A 24255-nucleotide genomic window follows, 5' to 3' on the forward strand; every position below is an offset into this window, starting at 1 on the left:
CAAGATCTCAAGGCTGAGGGTCTCAGTCAATGCTCCATTCCTTAGAGAGGCAGTGAAATGCAATCTTTTGGCAAATTCAAGCAGGCCTGGTGGTGGTAATGTGTCTTGTGCCAATTCTGAAAGGTATCTCCTGCAGAGCTTTAGCCAGCATTATTTTTTGTATTCTAGACATGTTCCTAAGTAAAGCAACAGAATCACAATTCTGCTACTAACAGAAGAGCATTTGGTTTTCAATACAAATCAGGAATTATATTTAATTATGAACTCTATTCTAATCTAATCAAGGTTAGTTAGTAGACCACGTAATATAAAAGTCCTCCAAAATGTTGAGCAGTTTTGGTAAACATCCTGAGAAGTCATAATTCCTAGTCATTACATTTTTGGATTTTATATTGTGTTGCTTGCCCTTCATTCTCGAAGAGGAACAATGACATCAAAAGGGTGATATCTGACTTGCTCCTGAATTGGATATAAATGAGGCAGTGTTGTGTAAAGTCTTCATACTTTCTCTTCTGGTCATCAAAGTCCAGTAGCAAGACAAAAGTCAAGACAACTGGTAATGGCCCAGGATGCAGTGGGTGATGTTGGTCTTTCTAAATCAAGGTCTTCCCCAGATCTCAGTTTGTTCAAGATCACACCCATTCATAATTGAGAACAAAGAAAATGTTACGATGAAAGGTGGATTTTTATATAGTTCTAAAAGTGTTCCCTCTTCCTTATTTTTAAATCCAAGAAAAGATGATAAACTCTTTCCTTTGGAAAATAAGTATTATCAGTAAGATTACTACTGAGGTAAGTTATCCAGGAAACTCTGGTATAATCTTCTGTTTTTGTTTTGGGGCTTGGAAGTTACTAACAAATCCAAATGAGTTTATTATTCTAAATTTATCACATCTATCCAATTCTCTACTGCAGAAGCTATGGTAGAGAATGGGTAGATGGCAAGTTCTAGTTTGTTCTAAGACAAGAAGAATATTTTAAAAAGTCAGTATTTTCAAGTAAGAATCATGGGACATCAGACCTTGGACAATGGAGAGTATTTTAAACTCAACTCAAGAGTCAAAATGCTTAAGTACCTTGCTCATGTTCAAGTATTATTAATTGACCGAGTCAAGACTTCAAGTTAGGTCTTCAGTTGCCAAACCAAACATTTAGGATTATACTGAAGACAAAAGTAACAAACACTGAGACTGCTCATACTGAGCTAGGCAAAATCCTTGAAGTGAAAGACAGTGAAGTGGTCTTAAAAGTCAGTTTTCTGGAAGTTATTTTTATTTATATGTTTGAAAAAAGCCTTCCAGTGATCACCAAAAACCCAAGACCCAAGTAAAACTATGGAATAAAATAAAAGAAGTACTCAATCTAAAGCCTAGAGTAGTATTTATAGAATTGCAGCTATTTGCAAGAATTGCCCTAACTTCATTTATTTTGATTGTTACTACTCTAATTACAACTCTTTCCATTAAAACTCTGATTTAGAGCAACTACTATACTTACTCAAGAAGCAAACTCCAGGGGAGGCTAGGTGGTGCAGTGGATAGAGCACTGGCATTGGAATCAGGAGTACCTGAGTTCAAATCTGACCTCAGACACTTAATAATTACCTAGCTGTGTGGCCTTAGGCAAGCCACTTAACCCCATTTGCCTTGCAAAAACATAAAAAACAAAAACAAACAAACAAAAAAAAAAGAAGCAAACTCCATACTCTTTTTAGACCCCTACCTTCACATCAAGTAACACCTGCAAACATTGAGTCTACAGATTGTCCCCTTATCATATCTGGAACAATTCTGTTGTGACAAGAACATCCCTTTAATTCCTTAAATCTGTCACTGGATTATATAGACTCTGAATTAAGTTTAGAGGGAGAGTATAATAAGGAGGTGATTAGCAAGGATGTAATGCTAATAGTGGATTCTGAAAATAATTAAAAAGGCAGCATCAACTGGGTTAATCTGGACAGATTTGAAGCAAAGAGTCAAATTTTTGACATTAACAATTTCAAAAAGAACAAGGTAAGAGTGAAGACAGCCAATGGCAACACCAAAATTCTCACACATCAGTTTAAATTTGACCTCAGACATTTAATACATACTTAGTTGTGTGACTTTAGGCAAGTCACTTAACCCCACTGCCTTGCAAAAAAACAAACAAAAAAAAAGGAAAGAAAAGAAAAAAAAGAGTCAGTACTAAACACCTAGAGAATGGTCTACAAGTGTGACACCCTTCCAGATTTTCTTGATGCTAGGATGTTACTGAAAAGCAAGTTAGTAGGTTAAAACATGTCAGACAGAACACAATAGTATCCTATTTAGTTCAGAGAATCCCAGACAGAGCAACAAGAGTTTATACAGATGAGGCAGCAAGAAAAGGAATGGAAATTACTTCAATTGTGGTTTCAATCTTAGATCATTTGGAGAACCCAAAGTTTTGTTCTATTTATGCTTTCCTCCCAATGTGAAATGTCTAAAACTGAAGCAATACATCTCAGAACCTATGGGAATCATTTAAAACTAGACAAATCTCAGCTGTGGGCTGGGAAAGATCATGAAAGAAAAAAATGAAAAGACTACAATAGTGAGGTATTCCCTGAGGATGTTACTATACTGCCCAGCAGATAGGTCAAAAGTTGGATCAGATAGCTTTGTCTTGGCTAAAATAAGTTAAAACCATCTGTTCTATACAATATCCTTGAATTCTAAGGTTATTTATGGGAGGGGGAAAACAGAACAAAATGGATCTCCCTGAGAGTCTCCAGAAGATGGGGGCATTTGAGTTTTGTGTCTCTAGGGATCATCCATGGGAAAGGAAGCAGTGAGCTGGTTTTCTTGGGATAGCAGTCTCTGCTACCTATCAGCTTTGGGTTGAAGGACTCCCTTCTTCCTTTAAAGGAAGCAGTCAACAATTAGGAAGGAGATCAATCCTAAGCACTTTTTTTTCTCATTTGTAAAATGCGTGAGTTATAAATGATCTTGTAGGTCCCTATCAGTTTAAATATTATACCTTTATCAGATCGTGACGTATCTCATTTAACAGGTTTTAGTGCCAGGGACTGATGGATTCTGGCTGGCACACCACTTCAGGGTGATAGATCCAGAAATGTCAGTGTTGTAAGTGATTTACTTTTTTAAAAAGTTTCATTTTCTTGCCTTTCAAACTTGGCCATGTCCTTTGCATTCTTTACTTCCAAATCTCTAGAGAGAGGTTCTGTTCCACTTAGAAAAAGCTACTCATGCCTATAAGATGTTCTGCTTAGTTTTCTCACAATTTTAACCACAGGGAAATCCTTTCTAATATTGTGACTATGCAACTGCATCTCACTGTTTTGGGGCAGGTTGACTATATTTAACAGTTATATGAAGACATATGACACAGTTATAAACACATTTTTCCTGAACCAATAATACCTTCAGGTGGTAGAAAGAATGCCAACTAACTAAGCCAAACCTCAGTGTGCTGCTGAAGATGCCAAATAATAATCGCTAGCTTAGGCCTTCACAAAAATTTAAGTTTTTTAAATCTCTGAAGTTATGCAACAACAACACTCTTTCCCTATAATATCAAGATTTCACTTAGGAACATAAAATGAGAGCCATAAAAATAGAAACCATGTCTGTTGGTTTTTTGTGGGGTAGAATATGGAAGCACTTTAAAATAAGGTTAACATTTAACTCAAATCAGAAACCAGAGTCAGCTGCAAGAGTGTTAGAAAAAGTGGTGTAACAGAAAAGTACCACCAAGACCTTAGTGAAGATATTTATATATTGTTAATACTTTTTTGTACTCTATAAAACTAAACTCCAGAGGAGGAGCTACTTAAATTCCTCTTAAAGTTGAGCTAGTTAAGATCACTGCTGTTGGATGGGTACAAAATTCAATTTTGTATTCTATTTTGATATATTCCAAATATTTGTCTTTTTGCATATCCAATCACTAAAAACTTTATGATCCATCATATTTGCAATTATGCAGACAGACTTCATGACACTAAGATTTACTAACACTGAGCTAAGTGACTACATCAGCTTGAGTACCATTTCCCACTATATATATATATATATATATATATATATATATATATATATTTATTTATTTATTTATTTTAGGTTTTTTGCAAGGCAAATGGGGTTAAGTGGCTTGCCCCAAGGCCACACAGCTAGGTCATTATTAAGTGTCTGAGACCAGATTTGAACCCAGGTACTCCTGACTCCAGGGCTGGTGCTTTATCCACTGCACCACCTAGTCACCCCTTGAGTACCATTTTCAAATAGTTCCCTATCCAAGTCATAGCTTCTGAAGGAGTCTCCTGGATCATACAAAGACATAGAATAGTGCAAGAGCACTGGACAGATGGGGGAGAATTCAAATCTCATCTTTGAGATTAGTTGTTTACAGAAAAAAGTCACTAACCTCTGAACCTCAGTTTCTGCACATGTAAAATGAGTTGCTGAAGGTCGTGAGAAAATATGTGAAATGATTTGCAAATTTTAAAGTACTGTGTAAAGGTCAGTTATAATCTCTACTTTGTAACCTAAGATCAAATCTAAAATCAAATTTAAAATACCTAAATTCTGGGTAGAGGATTGGGAAAATCAAGTGGAAAGGGATGAAAGCAATTCTGTATATAGATACCTGCTGTCTTCAGTCCCCAAATATATATAATATGGTCTACAGATCAATGACATCCACCAAAAGCAAACAAAATACCCTTTTGCTTTACTGCATGTGTCTTCGTTAGACAGAAAGACCATAGAAGTATATTAGTAAATAACACCAAAGGAACAAACTATTTAACAGTTATGCACCAGAGGGAAAAACCTAAGTATTATTTCTTTAACCTTAAGACACATCTGTGTATGATGGGATACATGCAAAGTTCTAGCTTCACCAACATTAGCAACACTTAAGACTTCATATGCAAGAAATAGATGTTTTCAAAACAATTACACGACATGAATTAGATTAAAAAAATACCTAGCAAACATTTCTTGATACTCTTATATCAACTGACCTGATTGGGTCCCATCTCACAGTCTCTTACAATAAAGTACATTATGCAAACACCACTGCACAGCCATGGTTTTTCCACAGACAGAATGTTAAGGGGTCTTCATATTCCCTCCTGATAGCTCAAAATACTAAGAAGATGTGCTCTGTGCCAACAACTCAATGTTCTAAACATAGTTTCTTGCTTATAAAAATAATTAGCATAGCTTAAGAAATCTGATTAGGTCAACTAGAATATTTGAAGGCACTAGCTGATGCAGCCATCCTGGACCTCTTCTAGCTACTCTATTCTGATTTCTGCAATAATCTTCAATTTACTCTATCTAAAAACATTTTCATATTATTCTCTTAATCTTCTAACACCTCAAACAGGCAGAGAAGGGATCCTAGAAACAGAGGTATCATATATGTGTACTACAAGTGAAGACCAAATCAGATTAAAGTGTAATTATACAATATTTAACAGAATAAAAATACAACAAAACATGGGTAATACTACATTTTAAAACTAAGTCAATATGAAGGCCACAGGGATTATTTTGTGTAAATTAGTGACTCCTGCTTGACATCACATCACTGTCTTAGAGGCTATCTATCTGGTTCAGCTGCTTATCCAAAATAGGGGTGCTGCACAGAGAAGGCTTAACAGATGTTCAACCAGAAGTACTAGACTAAATTCTTGAATCTCTGAGGGTAGGGAATGTCTTATCTAAACTTTCTATTTTTCCCAGCATACTGCTCTGCACACAGTGGGTGCTCAAAAAAAGGGTTTTTTTTAAATAATTAAATCCAAGTTTTGCTCAAATATTTTCTTTTACAGGAAGAAGTTGTTATCTTTTGAGACTGTCTTTTTAACTGATTGGTAGATTAGAAAGTTTTTCTGTTCAATTCAGAAAAACCAAAGAAAGACATGAACTTCTGAAGAGTGAAGCAAACAGAATCAGGAAAATAATAAAAACAATAATCTAAATGAAAGAACAAAAATTAAACCGAATCATTAAATTTATTTAAATCAGCCAAGCTGATAATTTTCCCTTCCCTGCCTCCACTTTCAGAAGAAATGAGGGACACCTATTACAAACTCTTTCATACACAGCTGAAACACTTATTGCTTTTGCTGAACTGCTTTCCACCTTGGCCCCTTCCATAAAATACTGACTTCCCTCTACCCAAAGCCTCTTCTGTTACAAGGGACAGTGAAGGGACAAAACTCAGAAATGGTACTTTTAAAACTGTGCTGAAATCTGCTTCCCTTTAACTTTTGCCCATTGATGTATACAAATAATTGAACAGAAAGGAGGAGTTAGAAGCATTGCAAGATCAGGCTTAATACTCCTAACACTAAAACCACATGCCTATCTGAGGACAGCAAAGAAGAAGATCATTAACTACTGGACTGGCATATCAACCTAAACTCAGAGATTCTCCACAACCAGCATTAATGGAATGATGGTGACCTATCTTTTCAATCTCCTGTTAGCATGAGTAACCCTTAGCTCTCATTGAGATGCTATTGTCCCTGGCTGCCACTTCCTTGGCTATTGTGTCAGGGGTTGATACTTTGCCAGATGCCCAGGTTTCTCCTTTGCCATCTGGCTGCCTTCACTGGCAGTGAACCTCAGTTCTGTGCTGCCAGATTCTCTTGACTTTATGTATTCTCTACAAGTGTCTGATGAACTGACCTCCTGAGTCACAGCCGATTCTTCAGGTTAGAAGGTTTGACTTTAGATGATTTAATGAATTTTGAATATCTTAAGACAAATGAGAGAATGTGATTATAAATCTTAAGTACTAAAAAAAATCTGCTTTTATTAATAAGGATCTGCATTTTCAATTAATCATACAGTCAGTTACTCCTACCAATGCAGACAGCAATCCAGAGTCACCTTAGTACAGTTTTTGTGAACTTTACTACCATATAACTTTTAAGTTATGAGCCTCTCTAAACTTATGTAGGTGATCTTAGGTAGATAGACATATAATCTATCACCAGGTCCATGCTCTAAACCTTTTGGTACAACTTGCCAAGATTTCTTGGTATTAAGCAAGGGTCTAACAAATACTGCAGGGATACTTTAATACCATTAGATGACTTAGAAGAAAAATATTAGTGGAGGAAATCTCTTAAAACATTTCAAAAATGAAGATTATTCCTTGCCAGGGCACTGAAAAGTACAAGTGAAACGATTCCCCACCCCACTCCCGAATAAATATTTGACACAATCAGGCGGCTCCTTTTGTTAACATGATAGAAGAATTCTTATGTGATCAACCTTTTCTTTAATAAAGTGTGTAAGGATATGATTATTGTAGAAATATTTTTCATGGCTACACATTTTTAACCTGTACCAAGTAACTTGCTTTCTTTAATGGAGAGTATATGCTGGGAGGGAGGGAGAGAATTTGGAACTCAAGGTTTTGGAAGTAAATGTTGAAACTTGCTTTTGCATGTAGCTGGGGGGGGATTTAAAAATTAAAATTAAATTTAAAAAATGAAGTGTGTGAGAAAAGCTGCAGATGGAACAGAGAAATTAATCAATCAACAAGTATTTATCAAGTGCCTACTATGTGCTGAGGATAAAAGTATTTCCTGAAGTCAGAAAAGTCCTATTACCCTCTTGAAAGTTCTAGCATACTTTGATTGAATCTTTCTATTGCTCTACCTTGAATTAACTGCAATCTGTATAAATCTACGTTTTCCAATGGAAAAGTTGTTCTAAAAGGGAGTGTCCCTCAAGGGTTGTTAGGTATGTCATGAAATTTTGGATATCTTGTTATTTCAGATAAGAGATTTTAAAAAATTATTTAACATATATTTTATTTACTCAGTGTATTAATGTGTACATATAGCATTTGTAAAGACAAAACTTACCTATTATATGTTCACACTAATCTCCAAAAATGTCAGACCTTGAACTTGCAGCAAAGTCAACAAAAAGGCCTCTCTTATTGAAGAGAACTGTGCATATTCAAGTCACCAACTATTCTACTACAGTACTGCCTACTTAAATCTTCATTGTGTTGTAATTCCTCACAGCAAAGAGCATAGTTATGAGCAAAAAGGTTTAAAGTACTGCAGTTGAATCTCAATCCCTTCAAAGTTAGGCTTGACATTTACCATTATATTGCCAATACCCACCATACAACAGACATTTATTAAATGCTTGCTCATTATGACAAACTGTATTGATGCCCAAGGGTCCTGGGAAGAAGTAAAGAAATAGACTAAGTTACAAAAGCATATTCTAATTATGGGTTTTGAATAACACCAAATTGGGAGTGAGGAGATTTGTGCTCTAGTCCTCTAAACAAGCTATGTGACCTTGGGGCAAATAATTTCTTTCACTACTAAAGCCGATTCCCTTATCTATAAAATGAAGGAACTGAATTTATGCTCTTTAAAGACCTCCTTTTTGGGGTGGCTAGGTGGCGGTAGTGGATAAAGCACTGGCCTTGGAGTCAGGAGTACCTGGGTTCAAATCCGGTCTCAGACACTTAATAATAACCTAGCTGGGTGGCCTTGGGCAAGCCACTTAACCCTATTTGCCTTGCAAAAACCTAAAAAAAAATAAAAAAAAAATAAAGACCTCCTCTTTTCTAGCTTTATAGTTTCATGATTCTTAGAATCTACTTATCTGATAAAAGAAAATTAGGAGAGCTTATATGGTTGCAGGATGCATGTCAATACTTCCTGATTTTTCTACCATTGCCTAAATTTACCCCAAGTTGGTCATCAATTCCCTACATGGGAAATAGTGACCATGTAGGTCAGAATTAGATTCTCAGTCAATTGATCAATTTCCGTTACTGTCTGTTTTCCCTACTGTATGTGAAAACTTTGACATCTGAAAGAAAGATGTGTAAGCAATATATCAAAACCCTTTAAAAGTCTATTAATTACCATTTTTAAATAAGAAAGTTGTGATAGTTAAGAACTTTAGGATATTCTCTAGGTACAGAAAAAAGATTTTCTCAGATCTTTTAGTCTTAGAGTATTTTTAAATAGTGATGGCACATGTTTTTTCACAATACTCCTATCTAATCATTAGAGTCCTAAGCTTCCAGATGAAACATCTTTATACCTTTGGAATGAAAAATCAAGAAAAGGATAAAATGAACCTAAGGCTGCTCCTTCTGCCAAATACCCATCCCTTGGTGCATAAGTATTCCTTATAATCAAAAAATATGCCTAAGTTGTTATTTACAAACAAGATCCAAGAAGATGAAAGGTATATAACAATCAACTTAGAAAAATAAATGAGTTTTGACACTTACTTCCTAAGGATAATGACAGCTCGACGTTCCTTGATATCCTGCGGTCGTATGCAGTGAGTGATTTCATCAGCAGCATATCCACTGAAAGAAAATATGGCACATTCTGAGAGCAGGTTGTGGTTAACTGGGAGGTAGACTATTATCAACTCCTTTGATCAGGCCTCTTCTCCCTATTTCCTTTCTCCCTAAAACTCATTCTGATAATCAGGAAGCTATTAAAGATTCTCTCTAAAGGCATCACCATTTGTCATTCAAAATAAGGGAAATTATTCCCTCCCAATGTTGGACATAAGAGGCATGTTTACTACTTAAAAGTTGTTTCTTCTCAGTGGAGACTCTACATTTTAACTAAAACAAGTCTAAATGTAGAAACTTCTTCAAGAAAACATGGGCACATGGTAAGGAAACAATACAATGGAAAGGTGAGAAGAAAAAGCTGAACAATTTATATGATACCACACTTTTTTTTAAACCCCTCCACAACCATTAAAAAAACTATCGAGATCTAGCAAGGCCCTTAAGTCAAAATTTTATTTTGAACAGATTCAACATTTGTCAATCCTTCTCAGCTCTGAAGGAATCAGAGATACAGAGGTTGACTGTAATAGCTAGATTAGCTGAAGCGAAGCTAATACTCTATAGGACAGGAAAAAAGAGAAAGATACTCAAACTCTAATAATTCTAAGGCTTTATGAAGAAGCTGAGGTGGACAAAGTGATGATGAGTCTCCAAGGTACAGAAAGTACCCAAGATAAATTCAACAGCTATTTTCCCTCTAGCTACCACTTGAGGAATTCAAAGTCTCCAAATTAGACATTTGATATAGTTTAGGTATTACTACTATTATTTAGTATTTATTTCAACATGGTACCTAATTAAAAATTGCTTATATGTGGGGGGCAACTTGATAGTTAACCTTCTTTTTGTTTTTGCTATTTTGCATGGCAATGGAGTTAAGTGACTTGTCCAAGGTCACACAACTAAGTAATTAAGTGTCTGAGGCCAGCTTTGAACTCAGATCCTCCTGACTCCAGGGCTGGTGTTCTATCTACTGCACCACCTAGCTGCCCTGCCCGATGGTTTACTTTCAGAGCTAACTTTGTTCTTCAGCACTGTCTCCTAGTTGTCATGCCCCAAGTAATTTTAACTTATCAATACAATCATAGCCAATCAAACAAAAACCTTGAAAATCATTCAGAACATAAAAGTTTTAGTTTATAAAAAAAATAAAAATAGCTGTAGCCTCAAGTCAGTAATGAATAGTAGAAAAGATCTCAAATATTTCACTCAATTTATATACCTCTAAAATGTCCAATATGCTAAAAGCTCATTTTATGCTCAGTCTGTTCATGCTTTTCTGAAAGTCCTTTTCAAAAGTAGCATTAGCATCAGGCCTATTAGGCTTCTATCACTCTAAACTCAACCTGGACACACTTTGGCAAGATATTATAAAATGGCTGGTACTATTTGGGTGAGGGTAGGGAATGAGAATGGGAAAGAGGCAGAAGATATCTGATATGCTAGTGGAAGGAGGCAAACAGCTATTCACCCATGCTCTTAGTGACAAGCTACTTTTGGCTTAGGTCTCAGAAAGTCTGACCTGGTTCCAAGGCCCGTGTCCCTTCAAGGTTACCAGGTTGGTTTTTGTCTGGCCTCAAGAGAGCATATCCACAATAAAAACTTTCTCAGGGTGGGTTAGGGTTGACCAGAGGTCAATGAAGACTATAGAATAAACCAGAATTTTTGAATTAACTCTAGAAATATCCCAGGCTCCTATGAATCAAATAACTTAAGGTTCCTTTCTTGAATTAAAGAAGTTCTCATTCATATCCTTTGGGCTAGATCAAACAGGCAGGATGGCTACAAATCTTTTTGCATTTTTTCCTTTATTATTCTACGTACCTAAACAAAAAATAATACCATGAAAGGTAGACAAGGCCAATCTCCAAACAACTCATTTATGATACATACATATGAAAGTGTTATTAACCTGTGTGACTTGGCCAGTAACTGAGCTAATAATATACTATCTTTAAATCTGTTAACATGGGAAAGTTTGTCAAAATGCAATTCTGTAGAAAATTCAGACATTTAACAATTCTCTTTTTTCTTAAAAAGAAACAGAACTGCCACCCTCCTACCAAACGAAGTCAAAATGACTCAAAAGACCTGGGAAGGATAATTTTAACTGATTCAAATCGTTTTTCCCAACATCTAAGTGTGCAGTACCATAGGTTACATATTATAGCTTGGCTACCTCTGGTACCTTTTACATCAGCTTAATCTTGCTCCTCTCAGATGATGCTCCTGCTCCCTCTTGTGGTTGCCTTAATTCTGACATATGACTAAAGCATCTGACACTAAAATGCATTAACACTCATTATTAGCCTATCATTATACCTTTGGATTTACTATCAGCAAAACTATTATCTAAATTTTTGGCAATGCCTAAGAATGCTTTGGCTGTAAAAAAAGGACCTATACTAGTCATTCAAAAATGGTTTTTAATATGATCTTAATCATTAAATAAACGTAAGTTGTTTCAATATACAAAGAAGAGAGGCTCATAGAAGAAATTTAACTTGTTAAAGTATTCTTCAGTCAGAACTTTCCACCATAAAGTGTTGAACTGAGAGTTCATTAGGGTTATTTACAACTAAGGAGCCTATTTATTGCAAGAGAACCTGTTTAAGAGAAGCCACATGCCAATTTGAAACTGAATATGCCCAAGATCCAATGCCACTCTTGGCCTGCGGAAAAGTCAGTGCCTGTTATTTTATCTCCATAGGAAAGGAAGTTTTATATATTGGTCAGCCTACATAATTATGTTATCACATGAGAAAGAAGTGACCTCTTCCAGTGTTTCCCTGTACCACATTCTAAGTCTCTTTTTTCAAGTAGAAAGATTTGGAAAATGCATGATCAAGAGAGGTTTGTGAAGATGCTAACTTCTTCCTTAAACACCATTTGGTAAAGGTTAGAGATATCCTGAAAATCGGTTTTTGGTTATAGATCTAGGGTCTTCAGTTCTGTCTTTGGGTCAGTGGGTGGTAGAAATAACTTCATGCTTAAGAAACACTAAGGTTTACAAGTTTCTCTTTATATGAAAGGTAGGCAGTACATACATTTCTCCACATTTTACAGATGAAGAAACTTGAGTCTTAAGAAGGTTAAAGTGACCTGTTTGCTCACTGTCACAGAGCTATATACATCTGGGCCAGGATTCAAACCTAAATCTCCTGACCCAGTAGTCTTCTTTCTGCTATACCATCCATGCTGTAGTAGGAGACAGCTTAAGAACTCTCAACATACTGCAATCAGAACATGAACACTCTCTCAAAGGGGGTGGGGGTGGGAGTGAAATGCATTTTCCTTCTATCTGTCTAGAGGGCAAAACAAAGTTGGGCTTTTTTGGAAAGTGAGCAACTTTTCACCAAAGCAGAATAGTGATCTCAGGTGGAAGTTATTTATATATTATTCTAATATCATAAAAGTACATACAACTAAAATCCAAGGAAAAAAAAGTTTAAGACTGGACTTCAGAAGTTTAAGTTAGGAAGAATGCCTTAAACAAGAGAACTAACTATAAAGCTAATCTAATCCCAATTTTGACTACATACAACATTAAATTCTGGAGCCTGCGCACAATTTTTTCTCAAACTGTCCAATCACAAATCCACAGTATCATTCATCTTTGTTTTTGTATTCTTCCCCCCCTTCCATTAATCCCAATGCTAGTTCTAGAACTTTTTTAACTTTGCATAATAGCCATCATTATAAGGCTGGCGTACGCTATCTAGAGTAGATCTGACCATGTAAATCCACTTACTACTCATAATCTTTTTTAACCTCTAGGTTAAAATGTTTGTCTCTTTAGCTTTTAAAGTTCTACACAATATGCTCCAAACCAATTTTTCCAGACTCACTGGACTTCTCTCCCCCTTTCACTCTGAAACTAGGCAAACTGACCTTGCTTCTGTTACTCATCATCTCCTGTCTGTTGTCTGTCCCCTATGCTTGGAACACATATCCCTTCCCATCCCTCCCTCCCCTCTTCTCTCCTTTCTTGAAGTACAGGAATTATTTAGTCTCTGTCCTGTACCTCCCAGTGCCCAGCACAGCGCCTACAACAACATAGCATGACACTTAATGCTTGATTGACAAGATGCTTTAGTATGTATTAAATCTTAATTAAATGGGATAATCAATCAATAATAGATCAATAAACATTTCTGATCTTTTCAGTTATGTTCTAAGGTGGAAAAGTTCTGAAAACCAAATTAGCCCTCTGAAGAACTAGTTAAGCCTTGGTCAGAGCTGTACAGTCCTAAAATATTTCCATGGTACTTAAAGAGTGCAAAGAAAGCAGCAGTTACCTCTAACTTTTTTTTCCTTGTCTTCCATGTAGTCCTTCCTAGGACAATAAACATTAAGACAACCTAGCACAGAACTCTGACCCAAGACCATCAGTGAGTCTGCTTCCTAATGAACCAAGGCAGCACTATCATTCCATTTTTCACTAGAGTTTGAATATTTGCTATTCTTTGTTTGAATAGTTCTTCCCCTGCATAAAGTGCCTTAAGAGTTATCTGCCCCACTTGCTATTTATTATAAAAGTTGAACTCTGTTTTCACTAAGTAGATATTACATATTCTTATCCTAAAACTGATCATTAACGATAACAGTAAATAAGGAATTAGCTTCTAGGAAATGATTTCTAACTGAAATTAATTTAATTAAAAAATGTAATTTCTATATTTTAGCCTGATAAAGACATCCAATAGAATGGAAAAAAAATATGCTAAATGGGCAGAAGAAGGTAATAAACCAGTATTTTGAAGGAATAGAGTAAAATGGCTTACCCTGTTCCTCTGCTCAAACAGCAAACTATGCAGAAAATAATAAGGGAAGGTAGAGTCTACTACTGAAGGAAATGAATGAGTGAAAAGTTATACCGGTCAGGAAGCAGTTTCCAGCTGAAGTTAGAAATAAGCAGGACAAAGCTCTTGTTTACAATAGGTTTCCACTACCACTTCAAACGTGTTTATGTGATCTTCAGAAGTTGTTTTCCATATTGACAACTATTAAAAAACAAAAGTAAACTAAACTAAACCCCTACAATAATTCTCAAAAAAGTGAGCAATGCTGTTGAAGCTAGCAGTGTTTCAGCTATTATTAGATGAAATCATGATGCAGTAAAAAGAGTACTGGACTAAAGTCAAAAGGCTTTGCTGGCATGCTGTATGTCAACCTGGACAAGTCATTTCCACTCTGGGTCCAAGGTTTCTTCTCTGGGTAATGAATAGGTTGAGTAGATAATCTAAGGTTCCTTGTAACTAACAGTGAATCCAGAAATTGCCTTTCTTCTTATCTGACCTCATTACACCTCTTCTCAAATGGACATGATGAAGGACAGGAATTGGACTTGGTTTCATTTGTATAGGGAATATTTCCCAAGTGAGGAACCTGACTTTATCAATGCCCTGCAACCTATAATCTTAGAAAGCTACCTAGAATAGACATTATGTGACTTGCCTAAGGTTGCAGAGCCAATATGTGTAAGAAGGAGCATTAGAACCCATATTTTCCAGGTTTCAAGGACAGTTCTCTACTCATTACACTCTTCCCCCCCCCCCCAACCTGAAGCTCTAAATTCTATCAGCTAAGGATAGCACTTATTATTGGTTAAGAGCAAGAAAATAAGGATTCCTCCATAAGTTTACATAACAGTTGAAAAGAATTGTAAGAAAAACTAAGATGCTAATTGACAGAGACTTTTGGGAAGCAAATAAGTAGAACAGAGCTGAAGGCCAAAAGTAGCATATGAACCCAATTTGGAAATTCAAACAAAAATAAAATCTCCATGATTACTAGTTTTTCAAGTTTGGTGATGTTCAGGAGGAGGGGGAAAGAGGTGGGCTGAGAGATGAATCAAGCTGATCTTTGCTTCCATTATGTATTCAGGGTACAGTGGATAAGTAATACACTGACTAGATCTGGAGGCACAAAGTCTGGGTTCAAATCTTCACTTGACTTTTTACATATGTACCTGGCACATAGTAAAACACTTAATAATCTACTCGGGCAAGTCATATAACTTCTCTGGGCCTCAATATCCTCAGCCATAAAATAAGAATTTTCTAGTTCACCTCCAAGGCATGGGTTCTTAACCTTTTTTGTGTGTCAAGGAACCCTCTGGCAGTCTAGTAGAGCCTAGGGACCTCTTCTCAGAATCATCATCATCATCATTAATGCTCCATAATTAAAGAAATATTAAATTTCAGTTAGAGCTTAGTGAAAATGAAGATGTGATTCCCCCTCTCCCCTTGTTCAAATTCATTAATACCCTGAAATCTATCCACAGACCATAGGTTAAGAAGCTCTTCTCTAGCTCTCTTTCCAGTTCCAAATCTGTAATGCTGACTTCCAAGTGTTTCTCCTTAAATGAAACCATCACATAGACTATCTAACCTAACAAATGAGTCTTGCTAAAAGTTCTCTTAAGAAATAAGAGAATTTCCTGCTGGTATAATTCTTGTGAACTCTTGTAAACTAGGATGGTTTATGAACATTTTCCAGACATGGAGGATGGCTCTAGTTAGAGGGACTAGGCATTTGTGTCTGAGGGGCTTTAAAATATATTTTTTAAAACTTATTACTAAAAGGATAACACGACAGATTCTACTTTCAGCAGAATGCTTTTAAGCCCCAATGAAGTATCAACAACTAATAACAATGAAGTATCAAAACTAATAACAATGATGTATCAAAACTAATAATCTACAGTTACTTCAGAATGGTCTTGCTACAAAACTGTACACACCTGGCTCTAAAGGCCCCTTTGGTATTTCAGGCACTAAGTTTCCCTTAGGATGAACTACAGTAATTTCAGGCTATGTGGAATTATTTTGGGAATAACTTTAGAGAAATTTTTGCTGGAAATTTCTATCCTAAAAGGTACTAAGTATTAAGTCTATACTGGAATAAACAAACAGATTCTAAGAAACAAAACAAGTCTCAGATATTTGGATTTTCAGTGGTTACGTAGGATTCCAAATCCTGGTTTCTATGGTGTTTCAGATGAACAAAGAAGTAAAGTATTGCTGCTGTTGTTTGTTTACTTTCCAGACACAAACAACCTTCAGTTGACCACTCTACTTGGAATTCCATACTATTGCAGCATAATTTTGGCTCTTGGGGGGCCTGACAGGATTCCTCCCTCATCCACAAACTGAAGACATAACTGCTTCCACACCCAAATGATATTAATGGGGCTTCCTCAACGCCTGGGACTACATTTCTCTATCCATTGATGCACTTAAAAAAAATGTTATCTACTAAAGCTCCTGAAGACCTTCAGGGTAAGAAGTTAAGACCAACATTACTTTCTGTAGTACCTTTTGAAATCAGAGGACTCCAAGGTACTTATTATTATTTTTTTTAGTTTTTTTTTTCTGCAAGGCAATGGGGTTATAAGTGGCTTGCCCAAGGCCACACAGCTAGGTAATTATTAAGTGTCTGAGGCCGGATTTGAATTCAGGTACTCCTGACTCCAGGGCCAGTGCTCTATCCACTGTGCCACTTAGCTGCCCCTCCAAGGTACTTTAAACGTTAGTTTAGATTAAGAAATCAGGGAATACTTTTTTGATTCTTGAAATTTCTGAGCTAGAATTAAACAGTTTATAGTAAAATTTTACTTTCTCATTAAAATTCAATGGAAAAACAAATAAACAAACAAACAAACAAACAAATAAATGAAGCAGTTCCTAGGGGTGGCTAGATAAAGCACCGGCCTTGGAGTCAGGAGTACCTAGGTTCAAATCCGGTCTCAGACACTTAATAATTACCTAGCTGTGTGGCCTTGGGCAAGCCACTTAACCCCATTTGCCTTGCAAAAAACAAAAAGAAAGAAAGAAAGAAAGAAAGAAAGAAAGAAAAAAAGAAAGAAAGAAAGAAAGAAAGAAAGAAAGTTCAATGGAAAGGGAAATATTACTATAACTGTAGGAGAAAGCAGTAGGTCAGGAAAATGCAATCACTAAAACTTATAACTTAGAAAGGACACTAACACACCTCATTTATGAAGGACTACGATCAAGTGCTATACTTGGAATGGGGGATGTGGGTTCAAATATCTTAATAGTTGTGTGTTATGTGATCATGAGCAAGTCACTTCACCTTTCTGAGCCTTGAGATGCCTCATCTGTCAAATAAGGGGATTAGTCTGGATGATCTCCTATATCTCTAAATCTATGGTCATATGAAAAATAATGAAAGGTTCCAGAAAACAAAATCTACCCTTATAAGGATTAAGGGCTTAACTAGCAGCACAGGATCCTTGGCAAAATCTCATCTTCTGCTGAGGGTATTAAAGCTAAATTTTAGCAATGTTCTTCTTTACTTCTATTGAAGAACAAACTTCCTTGATAACCATTTCCCATTTTAAGATCAAGACTAATCCATAGAAAAGGTCAACCACCAAAGAGAAAAGGATTTTTTACAAAGGGTATTCATTATTTTAACTAGACTGAGGTCTGTGGGGAGTAAGAGCTTTGGGTTAAATTTAGGATGATGGCAGAGGGCCACTCCCGCTTGTCCCTTCCCTCATTACCTGAGCACAGTCACACTCCCTCTCCTCACAGGCAGGAACAGCACAGGTTCAGAGACCCTGATAGGCTTGAATTGAAACTTGCAGCCGAAGCAGAGGGCGGAGTCACTGAAGAAAGAGACTGACACTATGGGTCTCTCAAAGATGTGGATGGGATCCACATGGGAGACAATGCAGCCTCCGGGTTGGTAGTCATTGATGACTGCGCTGTTGACAAAGCCTTCAGGGATGACACGGTGCTCCACCAGCTTCTGTATCACCAGTTGGTGCACCCATTCTGGGATTTCATCCACGTCCCCGGGCGGATAGAGCCGCTCCTGCCCCGGACCTCGCTTCTGCAGCTGGGATCCGTAGGTATAGCCCTCTCCGAAAAAGTACTTGTTGCGCAGGGGAGCCCGGTCCACCGTGTGCTCGTTATACAGTCCTTTCTCTGCTCGGGACACCACCTCGTCGATGCGGGCCTCGATTTTGGCACATTCATCCTGGCTGAAGAGGCGGATCTGCCGGATGCCGCTCTTCACTTTGCGGGCCTCCTCCTCTTTCTGCTCCTCGTAGTCACTGCGCTCCGAATCCGAGTCTTCGTGGTATTTCCGTTTGGCCGGGATGGTGTAGGGCTCGGCGGCCGCGGCGGCCGCGGCCACGGCCACCACGGCGGCCTCCCGGCTGTTGGGCTTGTAGTTGTCCCGGGATGTCATGGACTTGAGCTTCTCCCGTAAGTCGGTGTAGCCGCTGGCAGCAGCCATGGCGCCGCTTCCCACCCCGCCCCCACCTTCCCTCTATTGATCTCCTGGATACCCGACTCTGGGAACTGGAGAGTGGGAAGTGCTGCTGCTATTCATGGCCTGCACCAGCTGGATGCGAGTGTTCCTTCTGGAAAAGACGGTTTGCCGTCCCAAGGCAGATTTTGTTTTTTTTTGGTTTTTTTTTTTAAGGTCGCAAGGATCCCCCCCCCCCCCTTTCCCCGAGGAGATGGACGCCGGGGAGGGCAGGCGGTCCTTCTTCAGTCCTGCATAGGTCACTCACTTCTCAAAGCATTGGGCTTCATGGGGGCTCTCCTCCCCTCTGGGCAGGTACCTGCTGCTTCTTCAGCGGGGCTCCGGGGCCGCGGGGGGCCTCAGCCGCAGCAGCCCGACTGTGTCATGCAGAAGCGGCGGGGCCTCCTCCCGGGGTCTCCTCACAGCTCTCCAGGACGGGGGAGGAGGACATCACCAGTTCCCCCGGACCTTTTCTGCCGCCTCATCCCACGGTCCCGGCGGCGGCGGGCGGCCCTCCGGGGAGGCAGGGAGCCAAGGGAAGCGGGGTCCAATCAGGCGCGGTCCGGTTCGGCTCCGCCGAGCGGGGCTTTTCGGGAGCACTTTAAAGGACTCCTCGCTACGTCACAGGGCGCCAACCCAGCATACTACAGACCCCGGGCTAGTCCGGTCCGAAGCGGGCTCCTCACTGCGCAGGCGCCGGGCCACCGGCAACAGCGGGGGCCTCCGGCTTCAGTCATGCGCGTCAAAATGGTCCCGGGCAGCGGCGACTGGAACGCATGCGCAGAGAAAACCGCTCGTCGTCGTCCGGCGCTCCCCTCCCCCAACTCCTGAGGGCTGCGAACCCCCTTAGCAACCCGCCTCCACACAGCGCGGCTGTGACTTTCCTCGGGGGCCGAGCGGCTCCTTTTACCTCCTCCGTGGGGCGGGAAGGGTTCTGCACGCTGTCACCGTGGTTCCCGCGCCTCGTCAGGACATCGTCGGGGCAGCCGTAGACTCCTCCACCCCCTCCACGTACAACCTGGGGAACCGCCACAACCTACCCTGTCCTCTTACCGCCCCCTGAGCGCTGGCTCTTCTTTTATTGGCCTGTCGGCCACTGGGGGGCGGGCGCAGGCGAGGTTTCCGGGCGCTGATTGATGGAGAAGCCGGTCAATCAGAGGGGTCGCCCTAGTTATTGCGTCCCCCCGTCGAGGACCCCTCAGGGGCTAGTGGGTAGTTAAAGCATTGCCTGTTACGGCACCGTGACGAAGGAAGCCCCGGGGACCCGAAGTTGCCGGCTTCGGCTCGGCCATGACTGCGTGTGGGCCGGGGGGCTCGGCGCGTGAGCACGGCCGATGGCGCAATTCGGGGGCGGGGAATAGGCACCCGCGAGGGCACCCTCTCGCCCGCGCCGTAGCCTCCGGGACGTGACTCGGGGAACGTCTGCTGCTGGAGGTGTCGTTGGCGCGCGCCTGGCGGGGGGGAAGCGCCCCCGAGGATCGGCGCGGGGAGCCTCGAGCCCGGGCACCCCGCGCTGCTGGAGGGCGCCCCCTGGCCGAGCCCCAGCCCTGGCGCCGCGGCCGCGGATAACGCAAAGCCGTGCATCAACCGAAACTTTTCTTTTTCATCTGGAAAATAGTGGATGGTTTTGCTTTTTTTGTTTTTTTGCCCCAGCGTCACAGTTTTTTTTTTTTTTTATGCGTGTGCTTCAGAAATAAGTTTTTATTCATATTTGTTTTTGTTGATGTTACTATGAACATTTTTGTACAACTGATGTTTTTACCCTTTTCCTCCTGGTTTCTAATACAATAGTATACCACAGTTTGTTAAGCCATTCCCCAAATCAAAATTATTTCATAAATATCTCTTAAAACATATATATTTTATGATTACTTTTAAAAGAAAAGGATCAAAAATGGAAAAGTTCAGCAAAACCGATCAATACAACAAATAATCTGAAAATAAGCGATGGACTATACTCGTGGATATCTGTAAAAGGGGGTTTGGGCATGGTCTTCTATCTCTTCCAATAACTTACAGTTTTACAAACCAATCAAGCTTATATTGCTTATATATAAATAAATATATAAATTTATTATATATTTTATATATTACATAAATTATATATTAATTTATGTAATGTAAATACATATTATATAAAATACAAATATATAATATACAATAAATAGATTTAATATAATAAATATAAATAAATATATAGTATATATGTATATGTATGCATATACATATATATACACATATATGTATATACATATATATGTATATATACATATATATATATATGATAAAATTAGTAAGGTGGATATTGGAAGTGTGTGGCAGGCACCTTCACGTTTCCAGTTAATTGCCTGCTGGCTTCAGTTGTCCTCTGAACTTCAATGCTGCAGACCCACGACCTTAGGCCTACTTAATACAAAATTACCTAATTGATAAAATTATAGTGACTAGGAAACATACAGAAAGAGAAAATAACACTTTTGCATAGAACTTTAAGGTCTGCAAGCCTTGGAGATGAGACTTGAACCCTTGTGCATCACCCATCTGAATCCTACCTGTCTTTCAAAAGTCTCCTCTACTTAAATGTGTAAACACAATTCCCCTGATTTAACAATTTCTACTAAAGGCCTACTGTATACTGAATCTATGGGTGCTACAACTTGTCTAAGACATTGTTCTTTCCTCTTTTTTCTAGGTTTTTGCAAGGCAATGGGGTTAAGAGGCTTGCCCAAGGCCACACAGCTAGGTAATTAAAAAGTGTCTGAGGTCGACCTTGAACTCAGATACTCCTGACTTCAGGGCCAGTGCTCTATCCACTGCACCACCTAGCTGCCCCAACATTGTTTTTACCTTGAAGAGCTTATACTCTAATAGAAAGACAAAACACCAAAATAGTAATATTTCATGAAAAGTACATCAGACAAAGTGAAGTGACCAGAAGAACACTTACATAGGAACAGCAATGCTATAATGATGACAAATTGTAAAGATTTAGCCACTCACATCTACACAACCATCCAAAGTAATTCCAAAGGAGCCATGATGAAAAATGCTATCCACCTCTGGAAAAGGAGAACTGATAAACTCTGAGTGGACATTGAAAGCTATTTTTTACTTTATTTTTCCTGCTTCTCCCCCCCACACACACTTGGTTAATATAGAAATTGTTGCTTTTTTTCTAGAAGAAGATCATGACATCAGGGAGGTGATGCCATGACAAGCAAGTGAATCCCATTTGGGTGGAAGATGCTGGACTAAGTTGCCAGCCTCATTCTCTCCTCCAGTTATCTGGTCTAGTGACCAGATACAAATCAGGACGACTGAAGATAACCCAGGATTTGAGGTAATCAGAAATAAGTGACTCACTCAAGGTCACACAGCTAGTAAGTTATTAAGTGAAACTATTAGGGCAGCCAGATGGTACAGAGGATAAGCACAGACCTGAGTTCCTCAGACCTCAGACACTTAATATGGAAATATGTTTTGTATGACTTCACATGTATAATTGACATACTGCTTGCCTTCTCAATGGGTGAGGGAGGGGTGAGAGGGAGGGAGAAAATTTGGAATTCAAAATTTTAAAATATGAATTTTTTATAAAGATTTTATTTAATTTTGAGTTTTACAATTTCCCCCCTAATCTTACTTCCCTCCCCCCACCCCCCACAGAAGGCAATCTGCCAGTTGTTACATTGTTTCCATGGTATGCATTGTTTCAAATTGAATGTGATGAGAGAGAAATATCCTTAAGGAAGAAACATAAAGTATAAAGAGATAGCAAGATCAGACAGTAAGATATCAGCTTTTTCCCCTAAATTAAAGGTGATAGTCCTTGGTCTGTCTTTAAATTCCACAGTTCTTTCTCTGGAAACAGATGGTATTCTCCATCTCAGACAGCCCCAAATTGTCCCTGATTGTTGCACTGATGGAATGAGAGAGTCCTTCAAGGTTGAACATCACTCCCATGTTGCTGTTAGGGTGTACAACAGTGTTTTTCTGGTTCTGCTCATCTCACTCAGCATCAGTTCATGCAAATCCCTTCAGGTTTCCCTGAATTCCCGTCCCTCCTGGTTTCTTTCTTTCTTTTTTTTATTAAAGATATTATTTGAGTTTTACAATTTCTCCCCCAATCTTACTTCCCTCCCCCCCCCCCACCCCCCACGGAAAGCACTCTGTCAGTCTTTACTTTGTTACCATGTTGTACCTTGATCCAAATTGGGTGTGATGAGAGAGAAATCATATCCTTAAGGAAGAGACAAGAAGTCTAAGAGATAACAAGATCAGACACTAAGATATCGGGGGTTTTTTTTCCCCTAAATTAAAGGGAATAGTCCTTGAATTTTGTTCAAACTCCACAGTTGTTTCTCTGGATACAGATGGTATTCTCCATTTCAGACAGCCCCAAATTGTCCCTGATTGTTGCACTGATGGTATGAGCGAGTCCTTCAAGGTTGAACATCACCCCCATATTGCTGTTAGGGTATACAGTGTTTTCTGGTTCTGCTCATCTCACTCAGCATCAGTTCCTGCAAATCCCTCCAGGCTTCCTTGAAATCCTGTCCCTCCTGGTTTCTTATAGAACAATAGTGTTCCATGACATAGATATACCAATTTGCTAAGCCATTTCCCCAATTGAAGGGCATTTACTTGATTTCCATTTCTTTGCCACCACAAACAGGGCTACTATGAATATAAAATATGAATCATTTTTTTTACAATGAACAATTTTCTTTTCTTTTTTTTTAGGATTTTGCAAGGCAAATGGGGTTAAATGGCTTGCCCAAGGCCACACAGCTAGGTAATTATTAATTGTCTGTGACCGTATTTGAGCTCAGGTACTCCTCACTCCAGTGAGGCTGGTGCTTTATCCACTGTGCCACCTAGCCACTCCTAAAATATGAATCTTAAAAATAAAAACAAAACTCAAAGAAAAATCCATTGATCAAACCCAATGAAGTGAGAAAAAGGAAAAAAAAATAAGTGTATCAGGATGTTAGGAAACTAAATCTTTCATGAAATTTGCTGAATAAAGTCATTGCCAAGGAGAGGATGATACCATAGAAAGTCTGATTACAGTGCAACCTACTTCCTACTACCTGCTGTAACACCTATTGTTCACTCATTATGACACCTCACATATTCTTTAATTTTTTCATTCTTATTTATCTTAGCTCCTCAAATAGACTGTAAACCCTTTAGAATTAGGGATTGTGAATTACCAATATCCCTCACCATGGCACTAAGTCCTGACCCTTTGGAGTCAGGTCAATCTCGGTTCAAATCCTGTTGTAAATTCTCATGTCATTTAATCTTTCTGAGCCTCAGTTTCCCCAACTGATAATATTATTTACCAAACAGGGAAATTGTTAGGATATGTCCAAGCCAAAAAGGAGGATTTGGTTCTCTCCTCCATCTCCCTTCACTGCCACATATAACTCACCAAAAAATAAGAGGTAATCAGATATTCATATGCTATTAAATGTAAAGAAATGTTTGTCTTATCATCCCTTTATGAAGTGTGAAGAAGTCAACTGAATTGGTAAGGCATCTGAGCCAAAACTGACTGCATTTCTGGAAATCTTATCTTCTTAAAGATACCTTATCTTACTAAAGATA

General features: G+C 38.8%; 1 protein-coding gene across 1 annotated transcript in view; it reads right to left on the minus strand.

The window, feature by feature from the left end:
• ALKBH5 (alkB homolog 5, RNA demethylase) overlaps positions 1-20015 on the minus strand; it is a 36670-nt gene extending 16655 nt beyond the window's left edge. The window contains exons 1-2 of the mRNA XM_074207889.1: positions 17891-20015; positions 9283-9363 (exon numbers count right to left, since the gene is read on the minus strand). Coding sequence (XP_074063990.1) covers positions 9283-9363; positions 17891-18630 — 821 coding nt within the window. The 5' untranslated portion in view covers positions 18631-20015. The remainder of the gene's footprint in view (positions 1-9282; positions 9364-17890) is intronic.
• Between the last annotated feature and the right edge of the window lie 4240 nt (positions 20016-24255).

The sequence above is a fragment of the Macrotis lagotis genome, chromosome X (assembly GCF_037893015.1).
Source record: "Macrotis lagotis isolate mMagLag1 chromosome X, bilby.v1.9.chrom.fasta, whole genome shotgun sequence".
In the NCBI taxonomy this organism is placed as follows: domain Eukaryota; kingdom Metazoa; phylum Chordata; class Mammalia; order Peramelemorphia; family Peramelidae; genus Macrotis; species Macrotis lagotis.